The sequence below is a fragment of the Siphateles boraxobius genome, unplaced genomic scaffold (assembly GCF_051911475.1).
Source record: "Siphateles boraxobius isolate OS27281-9 unplaced genomic scaffold, OSU_SipBor_1 47, whole genome shotgun sequence".
Lineage (NCBI taxonomy): Eukaryota > Metazoa > Chordata > Actinopteri > Cypriniformes > Leuciscidae > Siphateles > Siphateles boraxobius.
Window position 1 is genome coordinate 2,939,416 of NW_027509108.1, and position 26,200 is coordinate 2,965,615.

The 26,200-nt window shown below is 37.4% G+C and overlaps 2 protein-coding genes across 2 annotated transcripts in view; one reads left to right on the top strand and one right to left on the bottom strand.

The window, feature by feature from the left end:
* LOC143710510 (B-cell receptor CD22-like) overlaps positions 1-26,200 on the top strand; it is a 773,497-nt gene that overhangs the window by 391,782 nt on the left and 355,515 nt on the right. The window lies entirely within an intron of this gene.
* On the bottom strand, positions 423-3,292 carry LOC143710495 (B-cell receptor CD22-like). Its single transcript, XM_077201439.1, has 6 exons — positions 3,250-3,292; positions 2,804-3,151; positions 1,337-1,585; positions 994-1,248; positions 642-890; positions 423-559 (listed from the first exon to the last, which is right to left on the bottom strand). Exons 1-6 carry the CDS (start codon positions 3,290-3,292, stop codon positions 474-476), a joined length of 1,230 nt encoding a protein of 409 aa, XP_077057554.1. The 3' UTR covers positions 423-473.

The following is a 26,200-nucleotide window of genomic DNA, read 5'->3' on the forward strand; positions in this document are numbered from 1 at the left end:
AGTGATTTGACACAATTACAACCAATCATATTCAGAAATAATATTATGTTTAATACACAGATATGATTTGAACTAATGATATTTCTCTATAGGACATGGCACTGCCGCTTTGAATGTGATGAAATCTGGTCTATCTTCAGGATTTACGGCAGTAATGAGCTTCAGATTTCATTATTCAATAAATGAGTAGCTGTCAGTGTGGAAAGATAGAATGGGAAATTTTGCCTTTGCTCACGTTCATCACGACCAGAGACAAACCTGCATGTGGGCCCCAGGGAAAATTAGTTAATGAGGCCCTTCTAAAATATTTTATGTTAAAATATCTTTATTACCTAGAGATATAATAGTTTAATTTTTACAACATAAAGTGCTTATTTTTTTAATTAACAAAATGTCAATGATGTCTCACTGAATTCACAACTTTCTTATTCAGTCATTCATTTAGACTTTACAGAGTACCATAGACACACATCTTACCAAATCCCTAACATCGTAATGATCACTGCAGCTCCACAAACCCCTCCAATGGATGTGTATAATATCACCAGACGTCCTGCAACTGAGACAAAAGAGTAAAATATCTGAAATGATTCATTTGAATCACTTTAGAAAGAGTAATATAAGCATATGAGCTGCTTTACCTTTAACAGTGACAGTTACAGCGTCTGATCTCTGAGATCCATGTTGATTGTGAGCCTGACAGTAGAAGCGTCCACTCTGTAGTGCACTGAAACTCTGTCCAGATCCAACAGCTGAGGTTTCATTCTCCTTAAACCAGCTGAAGTTCAGAGCAGGAGGGTTTGAGTCACTGATGCAGTTCAGAGTCACTGAATCTCCCTCCACTATTACACCAGATCCACTTATCAACACTGAGACGCTCCTGGGAGGATCTAAAACAGAGAAACATTGATTTCATTAACAATCATATTAAACTTGAAATTACAGATCTTAAGAGGATGTATTGTCACATTTACTGAACCATCATTAACTCACACATGACATTTAAAGTCACCGCTTTAGAGTATTTCTCTCCATGTTTATTGATGGACTTGCACTTGTATTCTCCACTGTCGTCAGAGCTGATCTTTGAGATGTTGTAGATTCTTCCAGATCCTACAAACCTTTTTCCTTTAAACCAGCTGATTTCTGCAGGAGGGTTTGAGTCACTGATGCAGTTCAGAGTCACTGAATCTCCCTCCACTATTACACCAGATGGACTGATGGACACTGAGGCGCTCTTTGGAGGGTCTAAAAGGGACAGAAATTAAACCCTCAAATCCTCTCTTTCAAACTCAATCTCTATTTTTTTTAAAAGACTAAACGAATCTGCACTCACACATGACATTGATCTGAACATCAGGAGAGATGTGAGTGTGTCCGTCTACAGCACAGCGATATCTGCCTGAATCCTCTCTTCTGACTGACTGCAGCAGGAGTTCATTGTTTCTGTCTCTTCTCTCAGTTAATGGCTGTGAGTTTCTGTACCAGATGAATGTTGCTCTGTCAGTCAGAGCGCAGCTGCTTTTACATGTCAGACTGACTGAATCTCCCTCTGTCACTCTCTCAGGAGACTCCACCTGAAGATCTGAACACAACACATCATTATATCTAGTGCTGCTGTCATCAGGGATGGATTACTGACCAGGCCTATGGGGCCAGTGCCCAGGGGCCCTTGACTACCAGAAGCCCGGGGGGGCCTGGGGTTTAAGGCCGTGCGATCCAGTTTGGTTCAGAAAACCCATTAACAATGAAAACAAATGTTTATTAATGCTGTATGTCCCGTAGCCTACACAAGGCCTCTTAAACAAGGCTCTTGGACTATGAGGGCTCCTTGGAACTTACTGTTGGGCCCTATGTGAATATGAAGGCCCCAAAACCTCTTATAGAACTATTGTCTCCTCCTGTTTAAAATTATATTTATTAGAACCACTCTTTGAGCCTATGTTTTTGTGTGAAAGGTATTGGAAAAATAACTATTTATTATTACACCATAGCTGCCCATTTTGAAGTTGAAGTAAGACTACATTTTTAAACATTGCCTAATTTTTTGTTGCCTAATTATAAAAGGATCCAACAAAATGGGCCTAGAGAGAGCAATAGAGCATGTTTTAGCATAGTTATTATTTCAAATTTTAACTGTAAAAAGTAAAAACGTAAACCCTTCACTCTACAGTTGTTTGAAAGACTGTAAAAGATGCACCTTCAAATAAAAAAGGCAATTAAGCAGAGTGTATATTGGAAATTACAGATTTTCTTTTTTTTGTTGGTCAAACCAAATTTTAGCCACAGCACTTGAAACGACTGGTCCAAACAGATTGTAATACCTAGTGACTTCAAAACGACCCACAGGATTTTGTGAAACTGTAAGCGGTGGACCTCAGTTCTTAGATCCGGGGGGCAAGAAAAGTTTCTACATTTTAAAGTTAAATGCATTAATCTGAACTTTGAGAGCTCATAAATATAAGAGCTCAAACCCATGTTCAGAAGGCAGCCTGTGCATATAAATCATTAGAAAGGATTATAAAATATTTGGGGTTGTAAAAAAAAACAATATATATATATATATATATATATATATATATAGCAAAAATACTCCTCTCTATAGGTCTAGTTAATTTTTCTAGCTATGCTGTGGTCATTAGTCTAAATATTGTTCTCCAGTTGTTTTATTGACCTATTTCTGCGGGCTTTGGAGATAACTGGCCCCAGGGCCTTTACAAGTCATAATCCGTCCCTGGCTGTCATACACTGATTATTATTCAACATAATGCACAGAAGAAGAGATAAACCTCATCAAAGTCACCTGTGACAGTAAGAGTCACTCCTGGTTTACCAATCCATTTTCCATCAGGTTTATCAGTGATGAATCTGAAATAGTACATGTGTGAATCCTTCAGGGTCACATGACTCAGTCTGATGGTGCAGTTCTGCTGTTTATCTCCCAGATACTGAAGCCTCTGACTGTATTCAGTGTCATTAGACAGATCTAGAAGCTCAACACCCTCCATTATTGGGCCTTTTGTCCAGAACACTTTCATGATCTGATGTCCAGTAGGGTATTTATAAGTGCATCTCATTATCACTGTTGAGTCCTTTAGTGCACAGATGTGTGAAGGACTGTAACTCACACTGCAATCAGCACTAGAAACCCCTGAAACACAGAACAATTAAATATTTAACAATGCAGGAGCATAAAAAAGGCAGTATCCAATTTATCTTGAGTGTTTCTGAAGTGTTGCATTGACTAACCGTGAATCATGAGAAGGACGATCAGAGGAAGAGGACGAGCCATTCTGAGTGATGTCACTATCAACACCTACAACAAATGTACATTGGCTTATTTTTCAACTTTAACTCTTGTCGTTTCTGTCTCCTTGTTACACATTGCTTTTCATATTCTCAGTGCATTAAATGTTTCATCAAATGTATTATATATTATGTGTCTGTGGTGTATTAAATATGGAGTCATCTCAGGTTTACCAAGCCTTAACAAGCAGAATCACTGAATGAAAGAAGAGAACAGAAAAAGAGACAAGCAGAAACAAAAGAACTACAACTGACTTCAGACACAGTCTTAGTAGGAATCAACTGAAGAGAAAAGAAGACATTAAATCTCTGAAGATCTCAGCAGAGGAGGATTAACCTGTTCAGCTTCAACCCCACTTTTGAAAAATCCCCAGAAATGTGTCATACCCAAACTAAAACACATACAGTTCATGAACCCTTTGTACTAAAAGCACAAGTATGATCTCATTTGAAAGCTGACACCTGGCAATTTATTGTATATGTGGAATTAATTATTGTCATAATGAAAAAATAGTTATAAATAGCTTCAATGTTTTGTAAAGTTATTAGAAATGTATTTTTGATGAAATATCTTCATAAAAATAATATTGAAGTTGGCATTGTATCAATCTATGAATGCACTGCAGCTGAAGCCACATGTCTGACCATGTTATATTTAAAATCTGAAGATGACAAGTCTAAAACTCTGTATTTAGTTAAATGTCTTTAAAGATCATGTCATTTGACACTAAAATGCAAACTGATGTTTATTGTCATGTTCTAAGCATCTATTCAGTCTATTGTCTCTATTGTTTTGTGGTGCAAACGAGCCCCATTCAGTCTCAGTCTCCCCTGCACACATTCACACCTCTCCGGCCTGGTTATGGCTCTAAATGTGTTTTTCTTTTGTCTTCATTATAATTACTAACGACTGGCTAATCACACTGTTTCAAACCCTAATTTCTCTTTTCAAAGTTCTCAGTTCTCATTTGAAACTGTATCAAATGACCTTCTTGAAAAAAGAAACATTTCAGTAAGCATGCCATCAAGCGGTATCTCTGGACGTAATCAGTCCTTCACTGACCAATCAAAGTCCATTAGCAGAATCCTAGCGTGTTATGGGCAACCACAACTCAACCTGTAAGACATCGAAAGGACATACGTACTTGTTCATTCAACTTTGGACCTATAACCCATGTTGAACTTGCAAAATCTACATTCAAATCTGAGATTTCTCAACGGCAATCGGGTGAAAGAGACAAATTTAGCCGTCTAGCCCCATAGACTACCATTCATTTTGCACTCGGACGATCGCCCCCCAGTGGAACTCTGGTGGAACTACAACCAAAATTTGGTACAATAGGGCTTAATAGGGAGTGGCCAGGCTTTCCTTAGACGCTTTGTCTGCATGTTACAGCGATCTCTGGAAGCTTTGTATGTGTCAGGGACTTACTGGGATGTCACATGATTATGGCTCTTCTTCATGTGTTCTATATATGGACTGCATGTGCACACGGCACCCTCAGGCTGCCAGCATGGATTGAAAACACAGTACATCAGAGTATCCAGCCTCATAATGATTACAACGGCCCATTTGGGTATAAATTCAATAAATATTATTCCTGTCTATATAAATCTGAAGTAAACCTATGAGAATCTATCAATATTTCTCCAAATCTGCACATTTTTGAGCTAAACGCCCTGAGAGACGTTGTTTTGTCAACCGCTGTCATGACGACTTCAGAGGAGTTTTTCTTTCTGAATGAGACCGGCTGGCGCTCATAATTCATATTAAAGTTATCGACTAATTTTTTGATTACATAACTCCTGACACAAATTAAGACATAACTGTCACTAAAAGTTTCTTAGAATACAATAGTGGTCAAATACTGAATTTGAGTCATTTATCTTTTTAATGATGTATAGTTTGTCAAGGTAATAACTTTAAATCTGATAGTGTAACGCGGTGCGGTTGAAGTAAAGATGAGGCAGGATCCAACTGCAGCACACAATTTAATTAACAAACTACAAACTTTACAACAAGCAAGACTGGATACCGGGCTCACGAACAGGAACAACCAACATCACGTTAAACAATAGACAAGAACTCACAAAGACAAGACTGAAACACAGGGCTTAAATAATCAGGGACAAACGAGCTAAACAAGGGGGCGTGGGAAATCAGAAACACCTGGGATAACTAATAGACAAGACAGGGAACTATAGAACAAGACAGGGCACAAAACCACATCGTAACATAGCCCCCCCCCCCCCCATGGGCGGCTCCCGACGCCCATCAAAACAAGCAAAAAAGTTCAGGAGGGCGGTCCTGGGGGAGGGACGGGGGGCCAGGCCCGCACTGGGAACCGGGACCAGGACACGGGCAAGGTGAGCCTGGGCCAGGGGACCAGGGAGGAGCACACTTGGCAGGAGACCAGGGCGGAGCACACTTGGCAGGGGACCAGGGCGGAGCACACTCGGCAGGGGACCAGGGCGGAGCACACTTGGCAGGGGACCAGGGCGGAGTACACTTGGCAGGGGACGAGGGCATAGGAGGCTCAGGTGAAGATAGCACCGACAAGGTCCATGTCAGCGATGCCTCCATGGCCCTCTCAGGGTACCTACTGCCACCCCCCCCCCCCCCCCCCCCCCAAAAAAAATACTTGGGGAAATCCACGGGAGGAACCTCCGGGTTGTAACTGGGTTCAAGAGTGACCTCCCAGAGCTTGAAGGACACAGGTGACTGCCGGCCCCAGTCATATACGAGTTAAGTGATTCAGGTCAAATGATTGTGAAATAAAGATTATGTTAAAACATTACCATCACCATCAGATCACCTTTTCTATTTGTTCATTTGGCTGTTATAACTTAATTATCTCATAAACTTTAACACTGCTTCAGTGTTCATTTAACACTCTGCTCAGAGTTTAATTGGGTCGCTTAAAATGACTTATTCCATGATGTTGAAGTTACATGAACAAACTATGTTTGTTTAACGTAACCCAGTTATTTGGGACTTGTTGACATAAAAAAGTTAATTTATGGAACCTGTTAACATAAAAAAGTTAATTAAAGCCAACATATCATTTTTTTGAATGTGTGACAGTGTCAAACACAGATGGAGTTGTGTAGGAAGCATGTCAAGTGCTAATGTTAAACATCTGCGTCTTGTTGCAGTAAATTGCAGTAATAGGCATGGAGAGACTGGATAAAAGCCACTGGGAGGTTCTGAGAGAGAGAGGACTGAGGACTCGTCCGCTGTGTCTGTTCCAAGCCCAGAGCAGACTTTATGCTACTTTGATCTACTGAGAAGTTTATGGAAGCTCAGAGATCACGTGTATGTTTTTGGTTAATTTTAAACTAATAATAGCACTAGCCTCAGTCAGCCGACCCTGTCCTCTTCCTTCCTTACCAACAAACTTTGCTAAAGTGTCATACTATTCTTGGATCTACAGATGAAGTCACTAGCTCAACATAAACCCCCTGTATCTTGTCTAATGTAGCATCAGTGACCTCATCTTCCTTTTCTTGTGAAAATTGACCACCATCTGTTTTAAGATTGTACAGATAACTAAAAGAGAAATACGCTGTAGATCTTATCTTAAAGTCAAACAGAAATCAATAAAATACTTTATTTATTCAAGAAAATGACAGCAACAATACTTTTTGCACTGCTTGAGTACGGAACTGTCTAACGTCTTTCACCGTCCCCTTTTGATTGACAGCAGTATTCATTATATAGTCAGCCTGTTTTACACAGTTATCTGTTGTTAAAAGATTAAAGTTGATTTTTATCATGATTTTTAAGGTGTTTGTCACCAACATACAAAACACTGCTAGAGAAAACATTGTGCTATTGGACTTTTGATTTTAAACCATATAGTTACTGAGATACAGCCCTGTGACAACTAGCCCCAACCAATCTCCCATAAGTCTCCCCCACACTTAAGATATTTGACAGAACAGTTATAAAATCATGCTCTTACCCGTTTCACCAACAACCGTGACCAGTGACCGCACTACAAATGGTCAGGATGAAACCAGTATAGGCGTTTTCACACTGAATGACACGTGATTAACACCTTATATTTTCACATGAGCTTATGACACCTCAACTAGTGCAGATCGAGCAGAGAAAGGCAGAGCATAAACATTAAACTGAGAGAAACTTGATATCAGTCCATGTTTTCAAACTTGAGAATATCTATATTTAATCAGTTGCATATAGATAGTAATGACAAGGAACCTGTTCTTAGGAAACAGAGACAATAATTGCTTGAATAACTTTACTTTAATTTGCATATGCAGACCAACTGTCCTAGCTTGTAACACACTGAAAGGTATTGCAGTGGCAGTGACGTCAAAACACACATTTCATTGCCAGCATCACCAACTGTGCATTTTGAAAAACGTCCAATTTAACGATGTATTAATAGCAATCTGAAGTGTTAAATAAACAAATAACTTAAAACACACTGATTAAACAGAATTGATAAATCTGAATGTTTTTATCATGAGAACTTCTAAAACTTTTTTTGTCAGCGGCCTTGTTCTTCTTGAATGCATAACGTCATTAAAAATACCGTTTCCTCTTTAGTAAGTAAGACTTCAGCATCACAGTGTGATCACGTGACCTTCATAAGCGATGGAGAGATGCTGAGGGACGTCACACCCAAGAGGAAGAGAAAATCAGTCCTGTCAGAGTAACACTTGAGGCCTTTTCACATATGGCGGCTCTAGTAATGGTTCTAGCCTTTTAAATAAAATATCCAAATTGGTCATCATGTCATTGTTGCTGCTGTAGAAGCTCAGATTTCCATAGAAACAGTTCTGAGATGCACGTTCAAGACTGCACAGGCACATTGGCTAGACAAACATGAATTTTACCATCAGAAAAAAACATTTATGGATCATGTCAAATTTTAGTGATTTTCAATTTTACTGATTTGAAATGTTATTAAAATGTGACTTTGGCCAGTGGTTTCCTTTCAAAGTGAAACTCGCACTGCGTCCCGAGACACTTATGGGGAACGCCTCAGTGTGACTGGTATCTGAAGCAACTGTCAAATCACGGCAATCTTATTGGCCAGCGACACCTTATGACATCATACTAGTGTGACCAATAAATATATAAGGGGCGCCTAGGGAACATCTCAGCCTCTTTTCGTCTTCAGGGTCTGATTGTGTTTAAAGCACTGTACGAATCAGGTAAAAACAATGAATGAGAAACACTTCAAGCAGTGTGCCGACCCGTGGCCAAGGTTTTTGATGACACACATGACTTGTGCATGTATTGTCTGGGCCAATAGCACGCTCGCACTGTTCTTGAGGGAGCTGTTTGTGTCCCTTTAAAGATGGTCCACTCTTGTTTGTATGTCTTTTCGAGGGAAGAGGGACATTCATTCATTCATTAAATTTTTTTTATTTATAAAGCACATTTAAACACAACCGTATTGATCAAATTGCTGTACAGAAAGTTAAAATAATGTTCGGATGGCTACAGAAAGATTGTTCCAAAGAGTTGGTCCTGTGATAGCAAAAGCTCAGTCACGGTACTTCAGTCTGGACCTAGAGACGTGTAACATTGATTAAAACAACTCAGTGAGTTTGGAAGGTGTGAGATTATTTAGTGATTTAAAAATCAAGATTAATAATTTAAATTCAACTCTAACTTTTACGGGTAACCACTGCAGAGAAATCAAGGAAGGAGAGATGTGCTGAAATCTACGCATTCCAATCAGAAGCCAGGCTGCTGCATTTTGGACCAATTGCAACCGCTCCATGGACGAGTGATTTATACTATAATGAAGAGAATTGCAATAGTCTAAATGATTCCGGTCAAATAACAAAAGCAGGAATTACTTTTTCGAAGTCCTTCTTAGATAGAAACGTTTTGACTTTAGCCAGGCGACGAAGATGAAACTCATGGTACTTGCATATTGTTGTCCTATTGTTAGTTTTACTGTTTCTATTTTTTTCATTTGTAACTCACTTTGGATAAAAGTGTCTGCTAAATGAATAAATGTAAAAAAACAAAAAAAAAAACGATTTAACCACTCCATTTATCTGTTTGTCCAACTTTTGGCCAGAATTTAGGCCCTACATTTTTCACACATGGGGGTAATCCATTGGGTTAAGTAATGTCTTGGTTACATATGTAACCTTCGTTCCCTGAAGGAGGGAACAGAGACGTAGTTGACGTGTCGACTTATTGGGATCACGCTTAGAGAGCCTGTCATCTTCGAGTACTGTTAAAATGAGCCAATGCACACTGGCGTCCAAGAAATGCATCAAACACTCCACCACCGCGGCGCGGGTATAAATACGGAAGTGGATGCACGCACCAGTTGTTTTTCGCTGAGGAGCCGAGCGGAACTCGGAGTCAGCGGTGGTCCAGCAATAGTTGCGACAGGACTACGTCTCCATTCCCTCCTTCAGGGAACGAGGGTTACATATGTCACTTCCAAGATGGCCGCAACTGCCTACTTGGCCTCTGAAGGATCTCTGGCTACTACTTTTTTTTTGATCATATGACTTAATGCAAATTCTAAATTGACAGAGAAACAATTCACTTAAAAACGGTATGAGCATTTGAAGCTCTAATTGTTGTCCAATATATTCTGAACAGTCTTAAAGGACTGATTGATTGGACCCAAATTACAAGATGGCTGAGATGTCCTTGCAAACAATTTAGGAGGCTATCCAACAGAGCAAGGCTGAAATGACTGCTCATATTGACTCCAAAATCAAGCCACCACAGACAAGTCTTAACAATATTCATGGTGCTCTATCATCGCTTGGTGACCAAATAGCTGAGCTTGAGCAGCGAGTTAGTTGCAATGAGGACAATGTTGATAACTTAACAAGAAGAGTGCACACATTGGAGGTGGAGAATGCTTACCTAAATGAGAAGGTGGATGAAGCTGAAAACAGGAGTCATATAAACAATCTCCCTTTTATTAATGTTCCTGAGAAAAGTGAAGGAAATGACGTGATTGGGTTTTTGACCCAGCTGATACTTGGTCTACTTGGCAGGGACAATTTCTCCATTTCTACGATGGTTGAAAGAGCTCATTGTACTGCGTCTTATAATTCAAATAAATTAAACAAACCTCGACCGATCATCGTCAAGTTCCTGCACTACCTGGGCAAGACAAAGATACTGCGCTTGGCCAGGGAGAAAAAGGGGCTCCTATTCAAGGGATCGCAGATTCATATTTATCCTGACTTCAGCGCTGACCTGGTTAAATGACGCAGGCAGTTTGATTCCATAAAAAAGAAACTACGTGGAGTGTAAGTATTCACTCGTGTATCCATGTACTCTGAAGGTCGATGTGGATGGAAAACCAAAACTCTTTCGTAGTGCTAAGGATGCAGAGAAATTCTTCGATGGCATTTGAACTTCTTCATAAGTCCGTGTATACCGGGTTGATCACCTGATTGACTCTGAGTTAACTTTTGTTATTAAAGAGCATGTGACTCCAGTATTGATTTTCCCCCGATAAGAATGTTAGCGTGTATGATTATGACCAACACACTTGTTTTGTTTGCAGTATAAGGCCTACAGTTTTTGCTGCCGTAAATTAATGAAGTAAACTTTTGTTTATCTGTTTCAATTGTTGTAAATAAATAAGGATTAGATTATTAATGCATTGATATATTTATGTAAGTAGTCTGGATCTACACCATCACAAAATTGAAAGTTTTACAGTACACACATGCTTGGTTTTTTATGTTTTGTCTCTGTTTTGTGTTTTGTTTGTCTTTAAATGTACAGTGTGCTCCCCACTTTTTCCACCACTTAATGATGAATACACCACTCATTCACATAATGTTGCTGATGACAAGCTTTAATAATAATGATGGCTTTTAATACCTATAAATTAAGCTCTTAAAATAATTCATTTAAATATAAGAAGTCTTATGTCTAAAATAGATCTTCTAAGAGCCTGGGCAAGTCACAATAAACCTGATATCATTACAGTCTCTGAAACATGGTTGCATAGTGGCATATCTAATAAGGATGTTGAAATGGATGGGTACTTGTTATACAGGGTTGATAGAGGGTCAAGAGGAGGTGGAGTTCACTTATATGTGCTCCAACTTGTGTTCTCAGCATTCTACCCCTAAAATTGGTCCAATTGATTTTGAATGTGTTTTTGTCGATATAATATTACATGTAAATAAATCGTTTACAATAGGAAACATATACAGACCGCCCTCTGCCTCCACTGGCTCTATGGAGAAGATATTGTCAACCCTAAGCTCCTTAGAAAATAATAATGAATGTATTATTCTAGGTGATTTTAACAGCAATTGGCTCGACCGCAAGCATGAGACAGAGATCTAATTAATAGTGTGAATTTATCACAATTGATTAATAAACCTACCAGAGTAAAGTTACAATCATCGACATTAATAGATTGGATACTTGTAACTAACCCTGAAAGGATATTATCCTCTGGAGTCATGTCAGATTGTTTAAGTGATCACTCTGTAATTCATTGTGTGTGGAAAATTAAAAGGTATAAAGCACACCCATATATAACATTCAGACAGTGTAAATATTTTGATGTGAATCTCTTTAATGATGACATGGGCAATATTAACTGGCAACGGTTCTCGCTTATACCTACAGTTAATGATGCATGGGATTTATTTTACAGTGAGGTTATGAATGTGATCAATAAGCACGCTCCACTTAAAACAGTTAGAGTAAAGGGACATGTCTTCCCTGGATTAACTCAGAATTGATTTCTCTGTTTAATCGAAGAGATGTTGCTTGGGCCAAATTCTGCCTTACTAGAAATAAGAGCGATTGGGAAATATACAGACAATTACGTAACAGTATTAAAACTAAAACAAGGAATGCAAAGTCAGAATATTATAAAAATAGCTTAAATAAAGAGTTAAAGAATCTAAGACAATTTTGGAATAAACTTAATATTTAACGGTAACACTTTATATTACGACCCGCAAACAACTGCGTAAGTAAACCGAAATTACGGTGTACGTTTATGTAATTATAGTATACTTCCGTGTAGGTATAAGGGAACAATATGTTAAGTTTTGGGTAATAAAGGGGTAACAAACAGATATACAACCTGCAAAGAACTTCGTAAGTAAACCGAAATTACGGTGTACGTTTTTGTAATTATAGTGTACCTCCGTGTAGGTATAAGGGTTAAGTTAAGTTTTTGGTAATAAAGGGGTACAACCAGATATACAAGCAAATTATTTATAATGTAATTATTTTAAAACTAACAGGTACCTATTTTGTTAATATATTCCAGGCAAAAATTGTACGTCTGTTGTATATAAAAGGTTTTATCACATTTCTGGCAAAATATGTTATTGTGCAATGTAGTTACAGGGTAATTTTGACATCTGTGGGTTGTAAATTAAACGTATATATATATATATATATATATATATATATATATATATATATATATATATATATATATATATATATATATATATATATATATACATGGCTGTATATAAGCACAGTATGATAAAAAATGAATTTATTGGCTTTTCTTACTAAACTACTTAACGTTAAGCCAAAAAAAAAAATAGTTTCTGCTATGATTTTAATTTAGAACGTACCATGTAGTACTTAGTACTTACCTTATCACATTGTATTGCAATGACACTTAAATGTCAGGGCAAATATACTGTGTAATTAAAAAAAATTGTTTCATATTGTTATAGTAAGTAGTGTTTGTTAGCCGATTCAACTGTGTATTTACAGTGAAGGGGGTGGATTGGAATCCACTGCTGCTTCAATGTATATGTAATGATTGATTATAATTAAGGTATTAATCAATATTTTTCCTTCTAAATATCAAATGAATTGAATGACTTCTCTGGAGATTTTACTTTATTTATATAAGTTACCATTGTGATTACTGAAATGTTCTTTTCATGTATTCTTTAATGTCTGTATTTGATATCTGAATCCAGTGCTTGCTTATTTAACCCAGCTTCCAGAAATGAAATTGGGACTTGTTTTGTGTCTGAGAAAGGTCTTCAATGTGTTTCAACATATAGGGGTCATTGAAGCCAATAGTTTAAGGGACCATTTCTTTGTTAAAGCCTTTCTTTCCAGTTAGACTAAAGTTTAGCCATCCTTGAGAGAAAGAACGCATTATCTTGATGTTTTGAGAGGACTCTCCTGTTTATAGTGAGAGCCCTGGCCAAATCCAACCTTGGAAAAGCTGTGTGTCGGTGTGTGTGTTAGTCTTCTTGGTTACAGGTTAAGGAACCACTGGCATTATTGGAGATTGACTGAGTTGTTGTTCTGGACATGCTGGCGCCCAGCAACCCAAATCTGCGACCTGGAAGGTCATGACATGCCTAACTTCAGCTGTATAATTGATGGAGATATGCTTCAGTCTATCTGTATATGTGTGGAAAATTACTGTGTTTATCTGTTTCATAGCCAATGAGAATCATTCATCCTGTAAGCAATGACGTAGCTTAGACCTTGGAAATCGTATAACTGCTGTGATCTTTGTAACTGTAAGCGGGGCGGCCTACGAACTCCTGTGCGAGTATTGAAGCTGACTTCTGCTGATGAAACTGCAAACTCTCTTCAGTAAATATTTTCTTTCATTTTTTATAATTCTGACTCTGGGTCTTCATTCTTCATATCTGGTTCTGGGTCTTTAACGGTACAACCCCTTACAACAGGGTAAGTGTAACTCCTGTGGGCTGTAAATTAAAGTGGCGCTTGTTACCCCCTTTGTTCTGTGTAGTTACAGGGTAAGTGCAGTAAATATACAATAAAGGATTCCCATTTAATTTCTGACTTTTATTTTACAAAAAAATTTAAAAACACTTTTTCATCTTAATAAGACATTGTCTTTTCTACAGTATACTCAAACAACAAAGTAACACATTATATCCCCCCCTTTTATTTGCTTCTCTTGCTTTTCTTCTTCTTTCTTTTCTTGCTCTTCTTTTAGGAATTCTTGCCTGGAATATATTAACAGAATAGGTACCTGTTAGTTTTAAAATAATTACATTATAAATAATTTGCTTGTATATCTGGTTGTACCCCTTTATTACCCAAAACTTAACATATTGTTCCCTTATACCTACATGGAGGTACACTATAATTACAGAAACGTACACCGTAATTTCGGTTTACTTATGCAGCTCTTTGCAGGTTGAATATCTCCTTGTTACCCCTTTATTACCCAAAACTTAACATATTGTTCCCTTATACCTACACGGAAGTACACTATAATTACATAAACGTATACTGTAATTTCTGTTTACTTAGTTGTTTGCGGGTCGTAATATAAAGTGTTACCTATTTTACTTAACCGTAACAAAATAGGGAGAATTAATCAATTTAATATCAATAATGAAATTGTAACAATGTTCAGGGAAGAAGGCGGCGGGAACCGGCGAACAATCAAAATCTACTTTATTTAAAATAAAACAAACAAACCAAAATACCTCCAGCAGCCCCTCGCGGAAGACTGCTGGCTACCGAAAATAGACATAACTGCCAGCAGCCCTCGCGGACGACTGCTGGCTAAAATAAAACACAAAAACCAAACACAACTAAAACACAGGCCTGTTCCTCTCTCGATCATCAACGTCGTCGCTCCCCCTTTATGCTTCCGCTCCTCCGTGAGAGATGCGAGACCGGTGTGCTTCACAGGTGCTGCTCATTAGCAATCGCACCACCGGCCTCGCGCCGTTCTCTCACGTCCCTCGGCCGTCCTGTTCGCCACAGAAATTATACAGAATCCCACAATAATTACACAAACTCTTAATGAACACTTTGTTGCAGTCTCTCAAGCTAAGAAGACCCCGTATTCACATACAACTTTCAAAAATCCTTCTTTTTTCTTTTAAACTAATCTCACCTATAGATGTATTAAACTATAGGAAAATTGAAGTTGAGTACTGGTGCTGGATATGATGGAATGGAATCCAAATTCATAAAATATGCATCACATATTTTGATGTTCCCCCTGGCAGAATTATATAATTTATCTATAAATTCAAACTCACTTTCACCTATTTGGAAGCTGGCTAGGGTATTGTCTGTTTTCAAAGGTGGAAAACCGGATGATTTGAATAACTACAGACCTATTTCTATTATATGTACAGTTCAAAAAAGAAATTAATTTTCATGCAATTATCCGAATTTATTGAAGAACATGGTATTTTATCATCCGCACAATCTGGATTCCGACCTAAGCACTCTACTGCTACAGCATTACTAAACTTTACAAATGAAATATATACAGCATTTGATGAAGGAAAATATACTGGAGCCATTTTTCTTGATTTCTAGAAAGCGTTTGTAGCGATTCTTAGCTCAAATAAGGGAATATAAGATCAGGGATATGATCCGTGAATCAACTACAGTTATAATAGTATCCCTAACGGGAATATTTTGCCAACGTATCTGTATGGGCAATTCAACACAACGAATTGTAATCAATTACCCATACAGGGAGGCAAAATTAGATAAATTTTTATATCAATTCTCAATCACAAAGCGTTTTGATTAAATATTAATATTTCAATTGTCTAAAATAGATCAAACTCTTAATGGAATGAATTTGTTATCGACTATCCGTTTGTCCAGCAAACTGACAGGACGATCTTTTATCAAATCTCAAAAGGAGTTATCCGATTTACAGACTTTCAGGAATGGCTGTTCTTCTGGCCATGAAAAACAACTTTCTCGTCTATAAAAGAAAATGCTATCTAAAGTATCAGCAATTTGTGAACTCATGTAGAACTCAATTTCTGAGGTAAGTTCACCTTATGGATTATAGCAGAACTGTCATTGTAGCACATACAATTTTTTTTAGCATTTTCAATGATATCCAAATGATCAAATCAATAAAAATAAAGAAACTTCCAAACCATATTTTATGTAGACACACAGACATCAAGAATCAGACTGTGAATCTCAGCAATGGTGACAATTATAAAGCATGTTGAAGTGCATTCTGGGTGCCAGCAATCAAAACTCATTCATGGCTCCCATCATGCATTGCTTCATGAATAAATAATGAGCTTATGTTCAGAGGTGATCTGTTTGTCACCATTGCTGAGATTCATACAATAATTATTGATGTCTGTGTGTGCCTACATGAGAGATATATATGTATATATATATTTTTTAGATTTTTTTTTATTTTATTAATTTGATCATTTGGATTTTCTTGAAAAGGCTCACAATGGTATACTCTACAACGACATTGCTACTATATCCCATAAGGTAAACTTAACTCAGAAATTGGGTTCTCTATGAGTTAAGATACTCAGGTCAAATGACTGTGAAATAAAGATTATGTTAAAACATAACCCTCACCATCCGATCACCTTTTCTGTTTGTTCATCTGGCTGATATAACTCATGTACAGCAGCCAAACAAAATCTAAAGTTAATGATGTGAGGGTCAAGAGCCCAACCGAAACAAACACAGATCACCATAATGGTGGCTTTAAAGTCCTCCTTGAGTGATGCTGCTTGTTAACATCTGCTGTCTTCAATAATGCTCAATCATCACTCAATTATTCACTTAATTATCTCATTAGCTTTAATACTGCTTCAACATAACCCAGTTATGTGCAGCCTGTTGACATAATAAAGTTAATTAAAGCCAACCTAACAGAACCTGATGACATAAAAAAGTTAATTAAAGCCAACATATCATTTATTTGAGTCTGTTGAAGTTACATGAACAAATTGTGTTTGTTTAACGTAACCCAGTTATGTGCAACTTGTTGACATAAACAAGTTAATTTATGGAATCTGTTGACATAAAAAAGTTAATTTATGGAACCTGTTGACATTAAAAAGTTAATTAAAGCCAACATATCATTTTTTTGAGTGTGAGAGAGATCACGTAAGGATCACAGAATGGCAAATTACCTGGACAAAACCTTTGAGAGAGAACCAACAAGGAATCACAATCGCCCTATGAAAGGGGGTTAACAAATCTTAATGCTTTGAAAGCTTAATAAACAAATACTTGCACATATAGCTCCCAGCGGGCACCTTGACTTCAATTTAACATCAATATGACATCAAACATTATGTCAAAATGACGGCACGAAATAGGTCAAAAATGAAAGTCATATTGACGTCAATGTATCGATGTCAATTTGATGTCAAGATTGTAACCTCTGCTGATGTGATTAATTGAGTGATGATTGGCCACTATTGAAGACACCTGATGTTAACAAGCAGAAACACTGAAGGAGAAAATCACAATTTTAAGTCACCATTCTGGTGATCAATGTTTGCTTTAGTTGGGTTCTTGCCCCTAAAGTTTTTAACTTTAGATTTTGTTTGGCTGTTGAAACTGAGTGGTGAAAAGCCAGATGAACAAAGTGTAAAGTTGATCTGATGGTGTTGGTTATGTTTTGACAATCATCGTCAGACCTGAATCACTGAACTCATTTAGAGTCTTACCTCTGATTTAGATTTATATTGGTAATTACAGCATCACAGTATTCTACAGCATATAATCCTGCATTTTTATTTAATCCAAAGGATTTTCTAAAAGTTGCTCTAATAAAACAAATGTATATTTTAGGCACACACAAACATCTAGAATCAGTGTATGAATCTCAACAATGGTGACAAACAAAATATTCAATTAGGAAAAGGAAATTACTAAAACAAATCAGATCATAATTTATTCATACTGCAAAGCATGATGGGAGCCATGAAGGAGTTTTGATTGGTGGCCCCCAGAATGCACTGCAACTTATTATTGCCACCCTTGTTGAGATTCACAGGCTGATTATTGATGTCAGTGTGTCTAAATAAAACAATGTTTTAAAGCAGGGGTGCCCAACCCTGCTCCTGCCGATCGACTGTCCTGCACAGTTTATCTCCAACTCTAATTAAACACACCTGCCTTTAATTGTCAAGTGATCCTGAAGACCTTAATTGGTTGCTTCAGATCCTGAAGGCCTTACTTGGTTGCTATAGGTGTCTTTGCTTAGGGTCTGGAGATGAACTGTGCAGGACAGTCGATCGGCAGGAGCAGGGTTGGGCACACCTGTTTTAAAGTCTTCCAATCAGATCAGCTTTTAGGAAATGTTTTGGATTATATTGAAACTTCTGATAATTGTTCGCTATAGAATCAAAGTGTTCCTGTAATTAACAAGGTAAAGACACCCTATTTGACTCGAGTGATTTAGGTCAAGTGATGATTATGTCGAAACATAACCAACACCATCTGATCACTTCTTCTCAATGTTCATCTGGCAGGGACATTTACATCAGCCAAACAAAATTGAAATATTAATAGTTTAGGGGTCAAGAGCCCAACTAAAGCAAACACTGATCACCAAAATGGTGGCTTAAAAATTGTATTTTCTCCTTTGGTGATTATGCTTGTTAACGTCAGGTGTCTTCAATAATCACATCAGCAGAGGTCAAAATCTTGACATCAAATTGACATTGACACTTTGACGTCAATATGACTTTCATTTTTGACCTATTTTGTGACGTCATTTTGACATAATGTTTGATGTCATATTGATTTTAAAATGGATGTCAAGGTGCCCCCTGGGCTCTTTTGTGTTGTCAAGAAGGCGTGTGTGTGGCTGTCCGTTGGAGCTGCGCGCGTCTTCTTGGTTCTTCGGAGCTGCGCGCGAAAGGTAGTCCGTTGAAGGTAAAGTTCGCCAGATAATTCAGGCTAAGTTCATTTCACTCGTCAGTGGAAAATAACAAAGGACGATCCAAAAATGGAAAATAGAACTTAAAGAAACAAACAAACAAAAGAAAATGAAAGCTTGAAGAGCCTTGAAGAAAGTTTAAGAGGATCACGAAGAGAAGAGCATAGTTGAAGAAGGGTAGTTGAAGAGAGAGTGAGAAAACCGCTGGTCAATGGTTTTAACAAGGGTCCTCGTTCACACCTCCCGGAGTGAAACTGACCAATCGACTTGGAGTTCTGTGAGCGGGAAACTTGTTCCTTTGTCTTGTCGAAGCATAATTTGCAGTCTTACTCCAGCGATGATAAACATGGTAAAATACATTTTATCACAAACTACTATATAGATTCAGCTGATGCAAACCGAGAGGTTTACATCAATACTAAGAACGACGTGTTTGGCACATCCAACAAGAGAGTTACATTCATATGCATGATTCTAGGCATTTAGAGTTTATTTAACACATCTAGAGAGGTCATAACTATACTACAATGAAAACAGAACACATTGGTATACATGAATATATTTTACCCTTGTCAGAACTACTTATTTCTGACTTCAAATGTGAGGAATGCCTGTATTTGTGTGCGTTTGTGAAGAGATCTCTCACTCTCTTCGGAGAGCCGATTAATTTCACTTTGAAGCTCGGACCTAGAGCTGGGGGAATGTGTGGACTGTTCTGGTACTGCTCTGATGGCCCATAAAAGTGTCGAAAAGGCCATCTTCCCCAGAATTTCTGGCGCTTCAACCAGAGATTTAGATTTGGATGAGTCACAATTAATGCAAGCTTTAGGAATCTTAACACAAATGTGTTCATTGCGTTCAGAATGAGAGAATCATGATTCTTGTTCATACGCTACAGTGTTCATACGCTACATGTTTGATACAGTTGATCATTATTTAATCTTAGATCATTTGTATTCGATTGGCTTAACCCTCTTGGGTCTAAGGGGTTTTTGGGGTCCTTGAGATGTCCTAACATGCCCTGACATTTGTGCTTTTTTCAGTTGCTTATAAACATATTAATGGCAAAGGTGTAATTACACTCTATTCAGCACAAACAGGGCTACCATAATATGTGAGCAACATGTATGTACATGTTTGTATTTTTGAGAGAATATTGTTTATGCATGGTTATTGAAAAAAATAAAAAAATAAAGTTTCTGAAATAAGGCCACAAAACACACAAATATGTGTCCACAAGACTTTTGACTAATGGATGTTGTTGCCTAGAGTTTTTTCTTCAAAATGATGTGGAAATCATCCTGCCTAATCATTCACATAAAATAATACATTGATTTAAATTTTGTAAGACACTTTTTGTTTGGAAAGGCAATATGCGCAAGGGGCGTCAACGATTTCAACACCATCATGCATATTTAGGGGTTCACACCTGAGGAGACAGTGGGGCCCGCATACTTAATGAGCCATTCATTCAGGTGTGTCAATGAGCCACAAGAAAGAATGCAAGAGCAATATATGTGTGTGTGTGTGTATATATATATATATATATATATATATATATATATATATTAGTGGTGGGCCGTTATCGGCGTTAACGTGCTGCGTTAACGTGAGAATCTTATCGGGCGATTAAAAAAATATCGCCGTTAATCTATTCTCAAAGTTGGGTTGGGAACAATAAAATAGCTTTTTCGAATATCGTTATATTTTCGCGCAAATTGCGCAGCAGGGTATTTTCCTGTCAGGGACACAAGGTGTATACTTTTACATTTTACGTTGGGCGATCGTTCCTCTCGTTACTTTACATGTTGTTAAATGAGTTTATTCCAAGCGCGCTGTATTTTATGGGCATGAGCGATGTTCAATTTACATATAAATCACTCTTTTGGTTCGATTCTGTTCAAAGACTTCATCAAACAAGTTGGCTGATCTGTCTAAATCGGTTCACGAATCAGTTCTGTTCAGTTCCTCACGCACCGAATCGTCTGAAGCGCGTTCAATCACACTCGACACGGAGTCGTAACAGGAAGATTTAAGAACATCAAGAGCTACAGTTTAGTCTAGTGAAAGCAAATCTGCAAATGCATCATATTTTTGCCAGCGATGAAGATCTCTATTAGTTGAACACCTTCGTAAGCTGTCTGTGAATGAATGATTCCACAGGACGATAGCCTACATTCGATTTCATTTCATTCAGGTAATACATTTTACAACCAAACAGATTATTACGCCACGATAGCACGACTAAAAAGTATGACATTATCCGTTGGACATATACATTAATTTATAGGCTACAAAATAAATAAGCTACCATTGTGTACAGTTTATGAAATGAACACCCGCCATCCCGCGGTAATGTGTGTGTATTGCGCAGGGGCATAGTCACACGAATAGTTTACATTGCTTGAAACTTATTTGTTTAAAAAGGAGGAGGCTTCACATAAAAAGGAGGAGGTTCACATAAAATCATTATGACATATGACATTATTTTTTGATCTAACGAGCATCTGGTTTGGCGATGCAAAAACGGACTGTAGCTACATCGTGCTTATTGTTTTATTCTTCTTCCAATTAGCCTAAATTACTATGTTTAAAAAAAAAACGACGAAAACATGTTACTTGTTCAATTAATAAACAGTTTGTTTGATGACAAATCGCTAAAGATGAAATTGGCCTCCCTTTCTGTCATTGTAATTGTGCGTTTTATTTATTTATTTTATTTTATAATTTTCTTTGAACGATATTCGACTTTTGCTCCTCTATTGTCGAATGGCATTTTTGGCAGAAATTCACATCCCTACGCGAGGCAAACTATTCTCAAAGACTTACTTTTAGTTATAATTTGGGTAGCACACATATTCTGAATGCCTTCGGCAGAATTCAAATGAGCCATTTTAATCTAGATTAATCTAGATTAATTCCAAGATTCCAGTGAGATTAATCTAGATTAAAAAAATTAATCTATGCCCACCTCTAATATATATATATATATATATATATATATATATATATATATATAGCGGATCATTCATTCACACACAGAAATGCGATTCAAATTTAAACTGACTTTTTGCGAGTTGTGGTAAACAGCGCATCTCTGTATGATATCTCTGATTCACTTGAGAATGAAAAAAACTTACTACAGTATTCCTCAGTATTATCCTACAGTATTATCATACATATTTTAAAGTTAAGGATTCATTAGTTTATATATAGCTTACATTGGAACAAACACTATAATAACATCTTAGTTGATGAGTTTATTTTTGACAGAACATAGCCTACTATATATTTAAAATATGAGCAGAAACTGGATGACAAAAGCTTATTTGATATTTTAGAATAAAAACTTTGTAATCTATCCAAAACTACGAAATGTTGTCTTTCATATTACATCTGTAACAAAGTAGGCTAAACATAAACAACAGCGCCCATCTGTGCCGCTAATTCATTCACACACAGAAACGTGATTCAAATTTAAACAGTCTTTTTGTATTTACAGACATTAGAACAAAGCACATGAATAAAAAACGTAGGCTACTCACAATTCTCGGCTAGATCGGTCGCTCCTCAAAATGAAAATAAACCAGCACATGTTCTGAGGTAAATGTCCCAGGATTACTCCTCACAGTCACAGCCTCGCAAGACGAAAAGGTACATTAATCTGATGATTAAATTTGTTGTGTTTTCGCGTTTATGAGGGGCGTTGACACGTTTGCATGTGTCGCTTCAGATCATTTGCGTCTGAATATCGCGCGCTGTCCGTGGGCGTGTCACATTAGCAGAATAATGAGCTGAGAGAACGATAATGAGATCGGCTGACACTAATAGTACAAACTTAAATGATCATAAAGATGTATTGCTCATGCTTGGGTGAATAGTATTCGCTGAGTTTTGTTTAAGTTTAGAGACGTGCTCCAGAAAAAAGGTTAACGGAGATGGCGAGACAGAAAGCACACCCTGTTTATTCTTTATTTTACAAAAGCACAATGTTTTATTTCGATTGTAAGTGGGCACATAAAAAAATAGACATTCAACAGTTTATTTTTTTATATTTCTTAAGTGTGTATGACCAAAAATGACAGAGTATTTTAAGTCTATTTTCCTGCTATGTGAAAAAAAATCAAGCAAAACGCGCCGGCGCGTTTGTCGACCCCAGAGGGTTAAGTCAAAGATCTTTACTATGGTTTAATACCTATTTACATGGTAGGCGTCAATACGTTGCATTACAAAATACATGCTCTACTAATATAATTATAGGTAAGGGTGTGCCCCAAGGCTCTGTGCTGGGCAACTCCCTTTTTCTGTTTATACAATACAATACAATACAATTTTATTTGTAAAGCACATTTAAAACAACCGAGGTTAGCCAAAGTGCTGAACATAATTTCAGACAAATTATAAACACATGACATGAGCACAAAGCACAGTTAAACAAGTGACAAACTGAATGAATATATAAAATGCATTAATTAACTCTCAGGCTGGTTTAAAAGCCAATGAATAATAGTGAGTTTTAAGTTGTGATTTAAAAATGTCAAGGCTGGGAGCTACTCTGATACGCATAGGCAGATCATTCCAAAGTCTCGGTGCCACGACTGAAAATGCTCGATCTCCCCTATTTTTAAGTCGTGTTCTAGGAACAGATAAGAGTAGTTGGTCAGCGGACCTCAATGACCTCAAAGGAGCATGCATCTTCAGTAGATCATTTATGTAAGCTGGTGCTTGACCATGAAGAGATTTAAAAACAAACAATAAAATCTTAAACTGTATTCTGAAACAAACTGGTAGCCAATGAAGAGAGGCAAGAACAGGCATAATGTGCTCTCGTTTACGGGTTCCTGTAAGGAGTCGAGCGGCAGCATTCTGAACTATTTGCAATCTAGAGAGAGAGGCCTGGTTTACTCCTATATATAAAGCATTACAATAATCCAGGCGAGTGGTGATAAACGCATGTATAACCCTCTCCAAATTTTTGAAAGATAAAAATGGCTTCAATTTTGTAAGTAGCCTAAGTTGAAAGAAACTAGCCTTAACAACAGAGTTTATCTGTTTCTCTAGGTGTAGATCACTATCCAACTTTACACCAAGGTTCGTTACCATAGACTTGACGTAGGGCGTCAGGGGTCCCAGGACTAATTTGGAGGTGCTAGTAGAACTGCTAGGTCTAAAAATCATAATTTCAGTTTTACTTTCATTAAAATGTAAAGCCTTTAAAGCCATCCATGCTTTAATGTCATAAATACAATCTAACAGCCTTTTTATCGAATCCTCACCGTTACTTTTTATAGGCAGATAGATTTGTAGATCATCTGCGTACAGATGGAAACTAATATTATGCTTCTTTAAGATGGATCCTAAAGGAAGCAAGTAAAGGGAGAAGAGAATCGGTCCCAAAATAGAGCCCTGCGGTACTCCACATGTCACATCATTATATTAATGATATGCCTAGTATATGGTTATCCTGTAATGTTTATATTTATGCTGATGATACGGTTCTATATACATCGTATAACCAGAAGAACCAGGTACAAAATGCACTACAATCAGATTTTATTACTGTTCAGAATTGGCTCAGAGAGTGCAACCTTTTTCTTAATGAGAAAAAAAAAACTTGCGCTATGTTGTTTAAACTGAGACCATCTAAAGCTAATATGAATGAATTACAAATCTGTATGATTGATGGAAGATCTCTTGTATGCATTTAAGTACCTGGGTCTGTGGCTAGATACTGAGCTATTATTTAATGATCATATTAAAGCTACAGTTAAGAAAGTTAAACAATGTTTGTGTCAGTTGAACTGTTCAATTGATTGCTTTACAATTGGTACAAGAAAGTGTGTTGCGCAGCAACTCCTATTACCACTAATTGATTATGCAGATATTGTTTATCACACATCAAGTGTTACTTATCTTAAAGCTCTAGATTTTTTATTTAATTCCATATGTAGATTTGTCTTAAGGTATCCATTCATGACACATCACTGCATGCTCTATGAAAAACTGGACTGGCTCCAACCTAAAGAAAGAAGAAGGTTTCACTGGTATATGTTTATTTTTAGTTGCATTAATTATGCCAACAAATGTCCCCCTTATTTTCAACAATATTTTGTCAGACATATCTCAGCCTATCCCATACAACACTTGTTACATCCATTTTTTGGTACACCTAGAATACATCGTGAAATTGGAAGAAGAGCATTTTGTTATAAAGCTCCTATGGACTGGAATAACCTTCTATTGCCATTGAAATCTATTACATCTTTACATTAATTTAAATCGGCACTATATTTATACTTAAAGACATCATGTAAATGTTTTAACAGAGGATTATTTTTATATATTTTTTATTTGTTTATCCCAGTTTATATTGTAGTAAATTTGGGCTCATTAAAATGCTGTATTGTCATGCGAATACCATATGAGGCATTATTATTGTCAATGTATTCATGTAATTTATTGTATAATTTGGGGAGTGATGAGTATTGGGGGGGGCATGCTGTGAATGATGTCTTGTTGAGTTTTGTTTTTTCTTTGTTTTCTGTATTATTGTGTATTGTCTTGTTTTGAGCATGTGTGGCTCAGTTTGTTATTTATAATCAGTGATTGAAAGGACCCCCTTGAAAATGAGATGGTACATCTCAAGGGGCTATCCAAAATAAAAGAATAAAGAATGATTTCCATTACAAGAGAGTAGATGTTAAAACTTCTTGCTGATTTGTACTCGGCTTTCGCCAAGATAAGCACCAACTAATACATAGCTTTACAGTAACCTATGCTTCTCCATCCATTTACGCTTCTTTCCATACGGTGATGTAAATCTCCTTCTGTCTAGTGTTAACACGCGTCAGCACACACAACGGCTGCAACCACAGTGCGGTCCCCCCATGACAACCGTCTGGATTGAGCTGAGTAGGGGACATCTCTAGGGTCTTCAAGTGGGCACCTTCCGTCCTCAGTGTTTCGTCGACTAGCCCACAACACCTCAAGAGGGCTCGACAGTGACTCTGGCGTCCCAGAGTCACCCCCCTCCGTCCCCCACTCAACAAAGCCTAGCTTACTGACCTCTACATCCCTTCTGCTGCTGAGACCTAACCACAATCTCACAATCTCACAATCTCTCCGCAACCCAACCATACGCGCCAACCCGTTTGACTAAGGCTGTCGAGCCCCACTGGTGCGTTAATATGCAGTTTCAGTGGCAACGGTTCCGTATGGCATACCACCTACCGCAAAAA